The sequence below is a fragment of the Tetrao urogallus genome (assembly GCF_951394365.1).
Source record: "Tetrao urogallus genome assembly, chromosome: 6".
NCBI classification, from domain to species: Eukaryota; Metazoa; Chordata; class Aves; order Galliformes; family Phasianidae; genus Tetrao; species Tetrao urogallus.
Genome location: NC_136819.1, coordinates 44,527,570 through 44,542,389, shown reverse-complemented (window position 1 = coordinate 44,542,389; position 14,820 = coordinate 44,527,570). Strand labels below are relative to the sequence as shown.

The window sequence follows — 14,820 nt, the reverse complement described above, 5'->3', positions numbered from 1 at the left end:
GGCAGTTTTGTCATTGGAAGGGAAATGTTTTAGTGGTATGAGCATGGTAGAGATTGCTCTCCTTCATCTGATCTTTCCATCTTACTCTGAGTTGAATTTTATAGAATAATAACTTAATTTTCTACATTTATTCATCATTTTTATAGATGTGTGAAAAACAATGTGTAGCTATTTCTATTTATCTTGTGACTCTATGTTCTTCTCTGTATTTCCAGGTGATTGTAGATCTCACTCAAGAGAGGGACTATCTGCAGTCTCAGCAACCACCAAATACTCTGAAGGCATCAAGTCCAGATTCTTCTCCAAACCCAGCCAACCCTCTTTCTAATGAGGACAAACAGCACCTTGCAGTTGAGCTGGCAGACACAAAGGCTAAACTGAGAAGGATTCGGCAGGAGCTGTAAGTTACCAGTGACTTGTGCTTCTAGGCAGACCTGTGTATAAAGTCTTCTGTATCCTGAAAGTGCAGTTGCCTGTCAGCTTCAGCATGTTGACTTCCATGAGGGCTCTCGTGAAATGTCATTCACATTGTTTATTTGTAGTAGTAGAAAGCTAGAATGAATGTTCCATCATCCTTTTTTTAAAAATTGATCTCTAAACACAGAGTGGTAGCTGCTTTTTGTTTTTGTCTGTCATCTTTTTTTTTCCTCTCTCTAAAATGCCAGTAACTAGCTGCACTTTTAACTATTGGTGGGAAGTCCAGAGCAAAGCTAGCTATAGTGGTGGCAGTGCCAGTGAGATGTAAACAGATAATATGAAAGATATGAAGTTAGAATTTCATGTCTGTTATGTATGTGATATCACAAGAAAATAGACTTTACTTTTATGAAATTGTCATGCCAGAAAGGAAACTCCATTTTCAGAATATGCTGGAGGACTTCTGTTTGTCACTCTGGTTTCTCAGCAGAATCAAAAAAAATCCTTCAGGAAAAAAAAGAAACTTTTTTTTCTAATCGTTTTTCAGGGAAGAGAAATCCGAGCAGCTTGTGGATTCTAAACATGAAGTTGAGCAGCTCACCCTAGAGCTGCAAAAAATAAAACAAGAGGTAAGGTGGGCTCATTTCACTGGGAATAACTCTTTTATTCTGAAGCTAAAAAATACTGTTCTATATTTTCAATGAAGAATTCAAGGTACTCCAGCAAGCTTTTGGACGGTTATGAGTGTGGCGTACTGACACTTTCTGCTTAACTGGTGAGAACAGTTTCGTATGTACAGCTTGCAAATAGTCCAGTAATGCCTGAAGTTTATGTAATGTCAGGCATTGCAAATGTGAGTCCTGGCAGGCTGTTATACCTCGTAGTCTTGTAGAAAATGTACTGGTTAGTATGAGAATCGTCTTACTCTTACACTGAGAGAATGTAATTTGCCTGCTGTTAAGAAAAAGAAAGTCTTGAAGGACATACTTTAGTATGTTTTTACTTAGGTTTTTCTCCCTGATTATCCCTCTTATCTCTTAGAATATCCACCTGGCCTCAGATGCTCGTTCTGCCCGAGCATATAGAGATGAGTTGGACTCCCTGAGAGAAAAAGCAAACCGTGTGGAGAGACTTGAGATGGAACTTGTTCGGTGCAAAGAGAAGCTTCATGATGTGGATTTTTACAAAGCTCGCATGGAGGTAAGTGAAAATGAAGTGCTGAGTAATCCTTAATGTTTGGCTTTTGTGGTATTACTGCTTCATGTGTCATTTGTAATTGAGCTGACTGTAGCAAAACATGAGAGCAACTGGAAATTCTTTAACATGCCTTTTTGCAACTATTGCTTGTAGTAGAAAGACAAAATCTGGATCTTTCCTAGTGCCTGGTGTATAGCATGTCAATGAGAAATGGATACCTTTGTTCCCATAATAATTGAAGTTACTCATCTTAGTTACCTACCTGTTAGTTATGCCCATCCTGCAGTTACTAAATAATTTAGGTTGAAAGGGACCTTGGAGATCATCTGGACAAATAGATTGTTCACAGCATTGCTGACCCTAAGTTTAGGTGAAGTTGCTCTTATTTTCCTTCCTTTTAGTGCTCTGAGCTTTTCTTACCTAAACTCTCAATGATTCATGTATGTAGCATATCTGCCAAAGTCAAATAAAGATCTGGACTTGCTGAACATACTGAGGTTCTGTAATTGACCACCTCACTATAGCTAGATAAAATCCCAGGTCTGAGACACAAGAGCAGTGTTGAAGCTCTCATTTGCTAGGATGAGAACACGTGTTATTTTGGCTCGATAAACCCTACTTCTTAAGCAGTTGGTTTTCTGTGTTTTTTTTTCCCCACCAAAGATGTCAGCTAGCTGCTGGTTCTTATGAACAAATTCATAAAGATGAATTTGAAATGAAATGTAGTAACAGCCAACAAAAGCTTGCCTCCTCTCTCAGGAATTCTCAGTTTATAGTAGAGATTATGAAGTTGCTTCTCTGCCTTCTTACCTCAAGCCGGCAAATCAGTCGTGCGTTAACCTCACGTAAACTACGAAGTGTGGTATCCTGGTATTTCCCTTTTGTCTGTGCACTGGAGTTTCTTAGCTTCTACCTCCTGCTCGAAGTTTTTACCTGATCTAGGACAAGACAGTTTCTAGTTTTGTGGCAGTGTTTTTTCTGGACTGCTGTCCAGGAGCCAGCAGTCTTGTTTCACTGTCTGCATGCTAACCTTGCTGTCATGCAGCAAAGAGACCTCTGCTTCTGCTTCAGAAAGTTTCATTCAAACTTTCTCAGCCCCCCTTTTCTACCCTGTCAGTTTTTGATTAATGTTTTGAATGTTGGAGATGAGTGTTGGATCTGAAGGATACCTCCCTGAGGTACAGTAGTAGATGAGACAAAGTGTATTTCCTGTCAATGTGACACTTTTCTAATTTTGGAGAACAGTGTGGCCTGTGGCAAAAGTTGTTGCTGCCACAGAGGCTGAGCTTTTCTAATATGTGGTGGGATTGCACAGCTGTCTGCAGGCTGCTCTCTGGTCTAGAATAACCAGAATGTTTCACATTCTTACCACTGCTTTCCATTATTGATCAAACCTTGGCACAGCCATTAAGTGGCAGACTTGTACAGTGGTAGCATCAGGCAAGCTCCATTGGTTTATGCTGATGCATTCAGGGAATTCCACAAGGTATTCTTCTGTCTGTTTTTATCATCGTGCAGTAACACAAAGGCTGTTCATAGCAGCCAGTATCCAACTCTCCTCAGTCCATGGAGTTTTCTGTTAGTATATCAAGTTCTGCACCCATCCAAATAAAGGACTAAAGGCTGGGATTGAGTTCGGTGTTGGCTCAGATTCCTCCCACTTCTTCAAAAACTGTTTGTCTCACTGTTACAGGATGTGAGATTTGTGCAGGAATGTCCATGTTTTTAACCACTAGACTGTAAAGTGCTGATTCATCTTGTGCATTTACTGCTGTGATTGACTTCCTGAGCTCCAAGACTTAGGACCCAAACTAATTTCACAGAGACTCAGCAACGAGTAGATGCACGAAGTGCAGTGTAAGCCATATTTCTGTGGTACCTTAAGGCTCATAGGGCTTTGTCAAGTTTGTCAATAAGCAGTATCAAATCAGTAAGTGAGAAGAAAGTGTTTTCAGCTTTGTGTGTCAGTGCAGAAGGTTACTAAGTAGGTTTTTGGAAATTTTTTCCTTGGTGTTGTTCTTGTACACCTTTGGTAGTTTGTAGTCGCAAAGAATATGAAAGGTACTCTGTATATGATACTGTGACAAGCTTTAGGAATTGTTAGCAAGCTTGTAAGTATTTTCTGAAAGCATGTGATACAAATCAGCTGTGGCAACAGGGAGAGATTTACGGAGCTATTGCATCAGTGCTGAAGAAGCAAGTCTGTCTTTCTGTATGTGAACCTAAAACATGTGAGAATGTTCATTGGTTTCCTTCTCTGTATTTCTTGACAAAGCTATTCTGAAAAAGCGTTCTAATTTGACTGTCTTCCAAGGAACATGAAGATTAATATGTTCTAGATACCTTCCTTCAGGGGCAGCTTAGTGAAGTCCTAAGAGTGAATTTAGAGGGGTGGGCATAATACGGGACTTCCTCCGAGGAAGTGCTTCTCTTCAGCATAAAGCTTTCCTCTAGCATTTGTCTCAGTTGAACCTAGTGTGGCTCCAGGAGATCAGATAATTCTCAGAGGCCAGGAAGTCTGCCTTGCCTGTTGTCATTCCTTTTTGTTGCAGTTACGTTTCCACACAAGGTGGTGGGAGGAATTTCTGTGAACATTTTAAAATGCAAAAGTATCCCTTATGTTTTCATACAGCTTATCAAAGCAATGATTGATTGTCAGAAGATGTTAGCTGTATCATGGCTCAGTAGGGGCAATTTGTGAACTGTAGAAGGGAGGAGTTTGAACTCTGTTTAATAACTAGGTCTGGATGCGCATACAAATTTTCTAGTTTTAAACAATCTGATTGCTACTTTAGTTTCTGAAAATGTCTCTGGGTACCAACACACCCTGATTGTGCAACCACTTACTCCCAGACTAAATTGTAACCATATGGGCACACCATGCCATTCTTAAAGCTACTTCAGGGCACAGTGATACATGACCAGAACACAGTGTATAGTTTGTTTCAGAAGTGTAGTTACAAAAGCAGGATTATGTGTGGCGGATATTAAACCATCATGATTTAAGTTGAAGCTCTTGCCTGCTAAATTCTCGGTGTATTTTCAAAAATAAACAAACAAACCCACAGCCAGCTATTATTTCTGCTGACTTAAAATTTAGCTCAGTTTAAAAACTCATAAGGAAAGAAAAACCCTTATTTCTGATGGAAACATCACCGTGATCGTCTGTTCAATTTCTGGCCAGGAGGAGTGGTTTGTAGCTCAGTGTGTTATTAGGCTGACTGTCTTCTGCAGTGAGTTCTCAGGCATTAATGCTGACACACTGTAGTTAGAGTGGTTGTACCTTCAAGGCTTTGAGATGTAATTCTGCAAGATCCCGTGGAGTAATTATTTAAATTACATGAACTTCTCAGTGTTAAGACAACCTAAGATCATGGGATGGGTACACCAATGAGCATTGTTGGCCTTGACATAGCAGGCATTTTCACCAGGTTATTAATTTAAGATTTCTTCAGAGCTGCTTTGAACCGGCATGTCCACTCCTCCTGGGCACTCAATGAAAAGTATTCCAGTCTTCCATACATTGCAGCTCCCAGTGCTGTGTGGTTTGTACCAGAGCCTGGATTACATGTACGTACTTGGCACATAGCTTGATTCTTCATGAGTCTCTAAAATAACAACTAGTTCCTGCTTGCTAGGCAGTTTTGGGCATAGTTCTGAGACTGTTTTTGAGGTCAGACACAACCTTCCTTCTTAGGGCTGTGGTCTGGATTGAGTGTGACGATATAGCAAAGTAAACCAGTCACATTGCTGTTTCGTTATGGATATCCTGGCAGCTTAAACAACACTCAGCACATTTTGTTTTATGTACTTCCTCTAGCCTGTCATCTGTTAGGTGTCAGCCTTTTTAGTTTGCCTACCCTGAAGTGACCCAATTAGATCAGATTTGGCCCAGAATGCTGTTTCTGAAAAATTAGTGTTTTATTATTATTATTATTTTAGTTACTTGCGTACTCAGACGTTTCAGTTGTAGTGGTTAAAGGACTTCATAAGCATTGACAGACTTGTCCTTTTTAGTGCTGCTGTAGTGAGGAAATTATTCCTCTACTATTATGCAGGTTGGTAGATGACCTGAGGAGACATCAAGGGCAGTAGTGTGTGCATAAGGTGGACTTCCGTACTATGCCATCTACAGTCAAAATGCAGCAAACAATTAAGATTGCTATATAAGGCTCTTAAATCGTGGCCCCCTGTAGTATCAGAAAGCAAGGGGAATGGTTGCCATTAGGCATTCCTAACTTGTGCTTTGCAAGTATCTTTTTTTTCTTTTTGGTAAGTTGTGAGCCATGTGAGGCTTTTTGTGGCAGACTCTCCCCTCCATAACTGAGAAGGGTGTTGCTGGTTAAGGAAGTGAAAGCAATTTGCTCATGCCTGATGGTCATTCAGGAATCTCCTTGGCTTGGATGTTTGTGGTTGGAGAGAGCAGACTTGAACACTGATGTCAGCAGACTTCACATTTGGAATACTGTTGTCCAGGAATGATCTTCTCGAGAACTAAGCATTTCATCATTCCTGCATGCAGACTTTCTCTTCTTGCTTATTTAATTGGAGCACAGGAAGGAGGTGGAGAAAGAACAGTAGGCAAAAAAAATTCTGCCTCTTACCCCATTGTAACTCTCCTGGGCTAAAATGCTTCCTAATATCTTTCTAATCTGTTTAAATGCTGGTGTATTCCTTCCATAGAAAATTATGTCTATGATTGAAGACTTACCTAAAAGTAAAAGCTAACAGTGAGATATTATAACTTGAAATAACACATAATTTAATAACTGTGTCAAACATGAGCAGGAATACATAGCCAGACTTCATGATTTGAGCATCTTGTATTTCTGGAGATTAGATACTTAAGTGCATAGAGCTTCATGTACTGCTTTGCAAGAGTGCTGTATAATTACCTTTGGTTTCCAAAGCTGTGGCTGCTGTAGAGTAAGTTAATTTTTACTCGGTAAAAACAGATTCAGAAACTTTAATGGATCAATGGCATGGCTTGTGCCATTAATGTTTATTTTATGTTTTTTGTCTTTTTGATCTAGCTCTGTATGAAGAAAAATCTATTAAATGTCTAAAATTCAGGAAAAAACAAGGAAATAATTGCATTTACTTTCATTAGTGAATCTGAGATAATTAAACATGGAATCATTTCCTGTTAAATGTCAGATTGACAATTTTTTTTCTTGTTTTTTACAACATTGCTGTATGAAAGTGATTTGGCCTTTGAAAAGTCACTTTACTGAGAGAAGTTAACATTATTTTTTTCCTCTGTAGGAGTTAAGAGAAGATAACATCATATTGATTGAAACAAAGGCGATGTTGGAAGAACAGCTGACGATGGCAAGAGCTCGTGTTGATAAGTTGCATGAGATAGAGAAGGAGAATTTGCAGTTGAAATCCAAACTTCATGATGTGGAGCTGGTATGCCCTCTCTTTCTCATTACACCTTTTTTTTTTTACTGCATTCTGTTTTTATGCTGTCACATAAATTGATGTCACAGAAACCAGTGGCAGGTAGATAAATCAGCAGTGCTTGTAAAGATGTCTTTAGTTTGAACTTGATGTACACAGATTCTTAAAATATTTTCACAACATGAGTAGTTTATTGCCAGTGCCACTGTATGAGATAGGTGGACAAATTTAATTTTATGGGAGGTGCTTTCATGCATGCTGACAATAGAGATGTTAATATCTGTCACTTAAGTAGAAATCCCTTAGATACATGAAAGAAAATCTACTGCAGTAAATGAATTTTTTTGCTAGAAACAAAGCCCACAACCATTATAGTGACTTGAAGTATTCGTCACTACTGTAAAAGCCACAATTCCAAACTTTTAGCATTGAGTAAACCAGAGATGGCTAATTGCTTCATAGACTAGGAGATCTAAGAAGTGGCAGATTGTCTGCAAACAAAAAGAAACACTGAATTTTATAATTCCTCTACTACTACTAAGTTTTCTTTCATCTCTTGAGTTTTACTCAACAGTCATCCTCTTGCAACTTTGTTTTGAATTCTTCTGGATTTAACTGTATAAAAATGGGATGCATTGGAAACAAGAACTTTGAGGGTGCAGTGGGGAGTTATGTTTAAAGACTTAAAAATAAAGGATAACATGGTGCTTCAGCACTTCCGTAGTTATTCCATATGGTTATTTTGCATGTTGCTTTTTCAGGGTGGATTTTAGAATTTTTGACTAATGCTGTTTTGAATCTTTGCTTCACATCTCACAAATATAAATGACCAAAGTGATTTGCAGAAGCTGTTGTAGCCTCCTCCAATGATTGAACGCCCCCCCCCAAGTTATGAGGCAGATATCTACTTGCTAATCCATATGACATGAGTTAAAGAAGCTCACTACTAGTATTCAAGATTATTTCTGCAATGTCTCCAGAGAGTCAGAATCATAGAATGATAGAATCACAGAATGGCCTGGGTTGAAAAAGGACCACAATGATCATCTAGTTTCAAGCCCCCTGCTATGTGCAGGCTCACCAGCCACTAGACCAGGCTGCCCAGAGCCACATCAGCTCAGGAGACACCTTGAATTTAGGCAGCCTTACCAGTCTTGGCTTGTACTGGCCCTGTTATCACTGAGCATCTTTTCCTTCCAGTTACTTTCATTTCAAATACATAATGGACTTATCTATAACTAGGGCTACAACAATTATTTAAAACTGTGCATTTATTTTAATAAAAAGGCTCACACTATTCAGTGAGGCTTTTCTGCCCTCAGTGTATATTGCTCCATTTTAGTAGCAGTTCAGCTGACAGAACAATCTGAGATCATCTGCATACTTTTTTTTTTTTTTCCACTCCTACACCTTGCACAGGATCGAGACACGGACAAAAAGAGAATTGAAGAGCTTTTGGAGGAGAATATGGTCTTGGAGATTGCACAGAAACAGAGCATGAATGAATCTGCACACCTAGGCTGGGAACTGGAACAACTGTCTAAAAGCACAGATCTTGCTGATAGTGAGTACCAGTTGGGGTTGCTGGTGTTATATTTCTGTTTGTGGTCGCTGAAAAAGTACACAGGTCACTTGACTGCAAAGGGAACAAAAGAGTTCAAGCTTAGGAAGTTCATTTGGAGAATTTCCCTTCCTGAGCCATCTGACTTTGAACTTAGTTTCTGGGAACTGCTAAAAAGTATTCCTTCAAACTTCTGTTCCTTATGAAATTATTAAAATGTTTGCTTTTTATGTTGGTTGTCACTGAAAGAGTGACTCTAAGTAAAGTGATGAGTTTTTTTTTTTTTTTTTTTAAAAAAAAAAAAAGAAAAAAAAGAAAAAAAGAAAAAAAAAAAGCTTTGTAAATGACACAGCAGCCAGAAATGTCACACTGAATAGGAGACACTTCTGACTGAATGGCGGGGAGGAGTCTGTGATCTTTAGTATTCTTCAATACAATTAGCACAGACAGTTAGCTAGTCTTTAAATCCCAGGAAGTAGTGTATGCTGAAGTCATTTATTTTTACTAGATACTGAAAAATGTGTATGGGTAGAATAACTGGCTGATTATTTTTTTGGAATGGTTGATTTGATTTCCATAACCACCACAAACATAACTAATGCTCCCTTTGCTAGTCAGGTTTTATCATTGTTTGCTGTGTCTAACATCTATTCTGTTTATAATACCAGCCTAAACAGCAGTGTTATAGAGAACTTGGGAAATACAGGATATTTCATGGTGTTTGGTGTGCAGATTGTATTGATTTACTCACCTGATTCTGCTAAGACTTGTATATTTGCATTTGTGTACCAGGAATAATTTAACTGAAGACAAAGGCATAAATTTGAGCAAGCAGATGGTCTGTTTTCAGTAAAGCTATTTAGAAGAATGATTTTGTTTTCTAAAAGAAATCTGAATTATCTTTTTATGATTAGTATCTAATTAATTGTTGCTGTCAATAAATAATCATGCAAAGCAGGTTCACCTCATTCTTAGAAATGAATTCCTCCTTATTTGTAATCGAGGATATTGCTTAGTGAAATAGGGGAGAAGCACTGTTGCCTCAAAACTTGGGAATTTTGTTGAACTTTTTTCCAGGAAAATGTAAAACTTTCTGATTTTTTTGCTTGTTTCAAATAGCTGCTTTTGGCCTCTTTCTCATTTGCTTTATTTAATGATGTAGTAGAAGAAACAATGCTAGTTTTGTTCTTCAGTTTTTCTAGCAGTAGAATTCCAGAACTTCTCCTGTTACCTGAAGAAAAGGCAAGTAAGCAGAGCTGAGAACATTGGTAATCAGTAATCTTTTGTATTGGAAAAAATAAGTGAAGAAAGGGTGATTAATAAAAAAAAAAAAAAAAAAAAAAAAAACCACCAAAACAAGAGCAAACAAAAACCAAAAATTCTTTCACAGCAGTGTTGTATGCTTCCAGAGATTCTCTTTAAGAAGTTCCTCCTCAGTGCACGTGGCTATCCTGAATACAGCTATCATGTAAAGATAAGAGCCAGTTTGCAGAGCTCTTCTGGAAAACCTCCTGTTGGATTTGAAGTAGAGTCTGCAAGGGAAGAGGAAAGTTAACGATTTTACCTGTTAATTAGGAATCTAATATTTAGATTCTAAAATTTTTTTTTTTTTTAAATGGAAAACTCATTTAGATGGGTTTTGTTTCAGGACAACATTGAACAGAATTAAACACCAAGTGATGCTCTATCAAAGGCACAGATGGGATTTTAACGTTCTCAGAAACTTGCCTGTTAAAAAGTGCTCAGTGTGCTTTATGCAACAGTGCTGCTTATTTAGCAGGAATTAATAATTTTCTGAGACTTGAGGACAACGCTAAAAGTAAATTTCATATTAAATGTAATTTTGTGGTGAAGGGTAGCAATTATTCCATGTAGAACAGAGTGTTACTTCTTTAATTATTCAGTTGCTTAGTAGAGAAATGAACAGAGCAATGCAGATTTTATTGCAGTTTTAGGTGAAGAAGTCATGAGACTTAGGATCTCCAAACATTCAAAGTAAAATCTGCAGTGAAACTTGCGAAAATGTTGTTAGTTCCAAGACTTCAACTGAAGAAAATTCTCTGATCCACTTTCTGATGGCTCCCCTGTGCATGTGTATCCAGTAGGAAAATATTCTCCCTGATTCAGCATATTCTCAATAAGTTAGCTGTGAAGGTGAGCTTTGAACTCAGGTTTTTTTCCCATGACTAAACATGATTGAATACCTTTCATTGTCTGCATCATCTTGATGTTTTCACAAACACTTTTCATTTTTTTATTTTCTGGCTCGATTTATTTCCTCTGGTACAAGTGTAAAAGAGTATCAAAGCATATTCTGCTATTAATATAAATTTCATTACTAGCATAAGTAAAGCGACTTTAGGAGAGTTTAGGAACCAAGTAGCTTTGAAAATGTTTATCTGTTCAGGTACTTCCCTGTTTATTAAATTTATTGATTATCATCTATAGAAGTTAATTCTAATGTATGCAAAGTGTTTACTTAACAGTCAATCTGTAATGATAAGGGTTTGACTATGATTGTCTGAGTAAAAGTAAACCTTAAGGACCTAGAAAGGAAGATACTGATCAATTGATCAGAGCCATCTTCCAATGTTCTTATTTCAACAGCTAGGAAGTCCTTTGTGTTTGAGCTGAATGAATGTGCTTCAAGTCGCATACTGAAGTTGGAGAAGGATAATCAGAGCTTGCAGAACACAATCCAGGAGCTGAGAGATGCCTCCTTGACCTCCAGAGAGAGCAGCCTAAAGTTTGTGGAACTGGAAAAGGAAAATCAGCAGCTTAGCAAAAAGGTAATCCTTACTTACAGGAACAAACAGAGCTCTTCAGTTTTTGGGCACAGTGTGTGCAGGCCTTTACAGCATTCCTGAACGATGAGGGATTCACTGATACTCTCTGTAAGACTGGGCACGTTTCTGGCCCCTTCTAGTTAATCTTGTTCTGACAGTAGTGTATTCTATTGCCTTCTGCTTTACCATCTACTTGAGTACATCATTCCAAGCAAAAGTGACTGTTTCATAAAAGCAGCCTTTCAGTGCTCATTTGCCAATAGATTGTGCTGTTGATTTTGTCCCTTTTTGTCGTCTTCTGGCTGTCAGTAATAGTTGGTCTACCAGGTGAGGACACCACAGCTCTTTTGAAATTTCTTGTTCATTTGGAAGTTTTAATATTTTCATGTAAGACAAATAAAACAAAATTTAAGTCAGCTTAGTATATTTTTCTTTGCTGTCCATAGTCCTGGATCAGCTCATAAATTTGTCCTTTTGGCCCTTAGGTATTCTGCAATATCTTCTTCCCTGCAAATATCTGGTTTCTTTTAATCCCAGGTAGCAAACATGCCATCACTTTTTACATGTATTTGTCTATATTATACTGTATTATTAACTGTTAGTTCATTTAGCTCAAATGCCAGCTCAGCCTATGTGTGAAATGTAGTGGTCCATTCATCTCCAACTAATACATCCATTTTTGTCTGGCTATTCTGAACTTTGATGAGTTGAGCCAAATGGGGAAAGAGAATGTTTGCTAGTCTGAATATAAAAAAAAAAATTTCCCTGTCTTTTCTTTTTTTTTCCATATTCCCACCTTTGATAAATCATCTAGAGAACAGACTCTATCTTTCCCACTGCTGCTATAACCTGTGTGCAACACTAATGCAAGGAGTTCTCTGGCCTACATATGGGGTAACTGAATGCTTTGAAGGGCAAGGTGAGGAAGAGTTTTTATATGAAATACTGGTCATAAATTACTGGATCATACCTATCAGCCAGGGAGAACTGAGATCTGTCAATGGATTGCTCCGTCTTCTGCAGGGATTCCTTTGCTGTCAAGTTGAGAGACTAGTTCAGCTTCTTGGGTTTCTTCTGTGTGCAAAGAAAATGGAAAAATTTCAGTTCAGCTTACTCTTCCTTCCATGCACACTTTTATGACCCTTTGAGTATGACTAATTCACTGTAGCTCATAATTTACATGCTTAAAATTTGAGATCAAGAAATACAGAGCGCTCAGCAGATACCTGTGGTGTGCAGCAGTTTGAGTCATTTGAACAACTGTGGTCAGTCTTTGGCTTTGCCACAGGCACATTCCTGTGGGCACCTCCAGTTATGGCACTGTATTGGTGTTGGCAGCTGTGATCCCAGCATTAGTCTGATGTTTTCAGCAATGGTTGAATGTGTTGACATGGTGGGCTCACCTACAGGTTTAGTAGTTAAATAAGATAATAGCTAGTAGTGGGGAATGTTTGTGTGGTGTGAAGGGACCACTGTAGACCAATGAGAGAAAATGGCAGTTAAAAATACTGCTTTCAAGAGCAGCTGAAGCGTGTGGAAAGGTGTAAATTGAGCTCTATCAGAGAAACACAGAGCATGATGGGAGTTGCTGCACATCTCCTGTTCAGGAAGATCTGGAAAAAAAAACAGCGGCATTCTATAGTCTGAGGAGACACTCAGTTGTCTTCCAGCATATGGAGGCCTGATGCTCTCTATATAAAATAATCCTCATTTGCAGTGGTTGCGTTTGATTTTTTTTTTTTTTTTTTAACCTTTTCTTCCTCAAACATACTTTCGTATTTCTCTTGCACATGTCCTCTTACTAAGAGGATATGATTATCAGCAGAGGAAGTATCTGTGGTTAATTACAGAGTGGTTACTGCAGTACGAAGAGGTGAGAGCAACAATTCTGAAGGGCAGTTAAAGACGCATACAAAGAACAAGAGATAGAAAAGTGTTTTTCTCTCAATTCTTTTGTGCAATTTTTAAAAACAAAAAAAAAAAAAGAAATTGTGATACCCATGGTAAAGTCATTTCACTATCATCCACTGGCTGAGAGTTATCAAGAATTTTGACCAGAGTATGCTTGGCTGTCTACTGATCTGCTGCTTGGAAAGATCACCTGACCAGAATGGGATTATTTAGGTAGCACAAGAGGGGGTGGTGTGAAGGAAAAGTCCTGTACATCTTTTTCTTCTTTTCTCGGAGAGGAGCTAATTATAGAAAACTCTCAGGCACAGTCTAGTAGCAGCAGTAAGTGCCTGTTCTCCCTGCATTCTGAACTTCTTGGAATGGAACAACTTGTAAACAGTAATTTCTTACTTGCCTCCAGTGCTCTCAGAAGTGCTAATGAAGACTAGCTATTACTGAGTTACTGAACTTGTGTTTCAGTCTTTTCTGAACAGCTTCTTCGAGACCAATGATCCTAAACACGGTCACATTTTTAAATGTTAAGCCCTTCTTATCTCCCATCTGGGCAGCCCCTGCTTGTTTAAACACTTCCTGTAATGAGGCAGATGTTGATACAGGCAGAGCCCAGCCTCTGGCTATTTCCCACTTATAAGAATTATTGTTAATAACATTCTCATTGACATTTTCACTGTTGGCAAAGTTCATAATACCACCATAGAAAATTAAGCTGTAGGGTTTCACAGTACTTTAGAAGGATAAAAAGGAATGTTTCCTGAACTGGAGATCCTGGCTCTTTGAATCTCTGGCTTCTAAAGAGCTGCTGCTTTACAGTGCTCAGTTCATTATTAGTACAGCTTTCAAAAGGGAGTAGTAAGAAGACATCATTCACTGTAGGACTGGGCTCTTGTTCACAAATCACTGAAGTGCAGAATAGTCACCTGCTGGGAAAACAGAGGACCAACATACCAGAGGGAGAGGGAAGGTAAACTTGGAAACCAGTTTTCCTCTGTTCATCACATTTTAAAATTCTTTTGCTCACTGAACTGTTTTAAGAACCTTCTCAGTATTTGCTGGTTAAGTGAGGCCTTCAGTGATGGAGAGAGTAGGAAACACGTCCCTCAGAAAAGTGAGCATCAGAAATTGTAGCCACTGACAGAAGCAAAATGACCCTGAGGCTGGTGAATCATTTTTCATCACTGTGTGCCTTATTCTAATAAGCACTATGAGAAAATGCAACTCCTTCAAACTGCGCTTCAGGAAGGGAAGGATTTTATCCTACAGCCATAGTCCTCATCTCATTCTCCTTGGTTGTTCAGAATACTTTTAAGTGTGGACTGTCACCATATCAAGGTGTGGCTGATGTGTTTTGCTGTGTTTTTTCCACACAGATTGAAAAGTTGCAAAATCAAATTGAAAAGGAGAAGCAAAGTAATCAAGATCTGGAGACCTTGAGTGAAGAGTTGATAAAAGAGAAAGAACAGTTACAAGTTGTCATGGAGACTCTGAAAGCTGACAAAGACAGACAGGTACAGACTTCACAAATGTAATCTAAAAGCGTATGCTCAA

The 14,820-nt window shown here is 38.4% G+C and overlaps 1 protein-coding gene across 1 annotated transcript in view; it reads left to right on the top strand.

Annotated features, from left to right (window-relative positions):
* CCDC88C (coiled-coil domain containing 88C) overlaps positions 1 to 14,820 on the top strand; it is a gene marked incomplete at both ends in the record, with an annotated part of 85,372 nt that overhangs the window by 43,410 nt on the left and 27,142 nt on the right. The window contains 7 exons of the mRNA XM_079536791.1: positions 216 to 400; positions 965 to 1,046; positions 1,459 to 1,617; positions 6,880 to 7,026; positions 8,437 to 8,581; positions 11,186 to 11,367; positions 14,643 to 14,780. Coding sequence (XP_079392917.1) covers positions 216 to 400; positions 965 to 1,046; positions 1,459 to 1,617; positions 6,880 to 7,026; positions 8,437 to 8,581; positions 11,186 to 11,367; positions 14,643 to 14,780 — 1,038 coding nt within the window. The remainder of the gene's footprint in view (positions 1 to 215; positions 401 to 964; positions 1,047 to 1,458; positions 1,618 to 6,879; positions 7,027 to 8,436; positions 8,582 to 11,185; positions 11,368 to 14,642; positions 14,781 to 14,820) is intronic.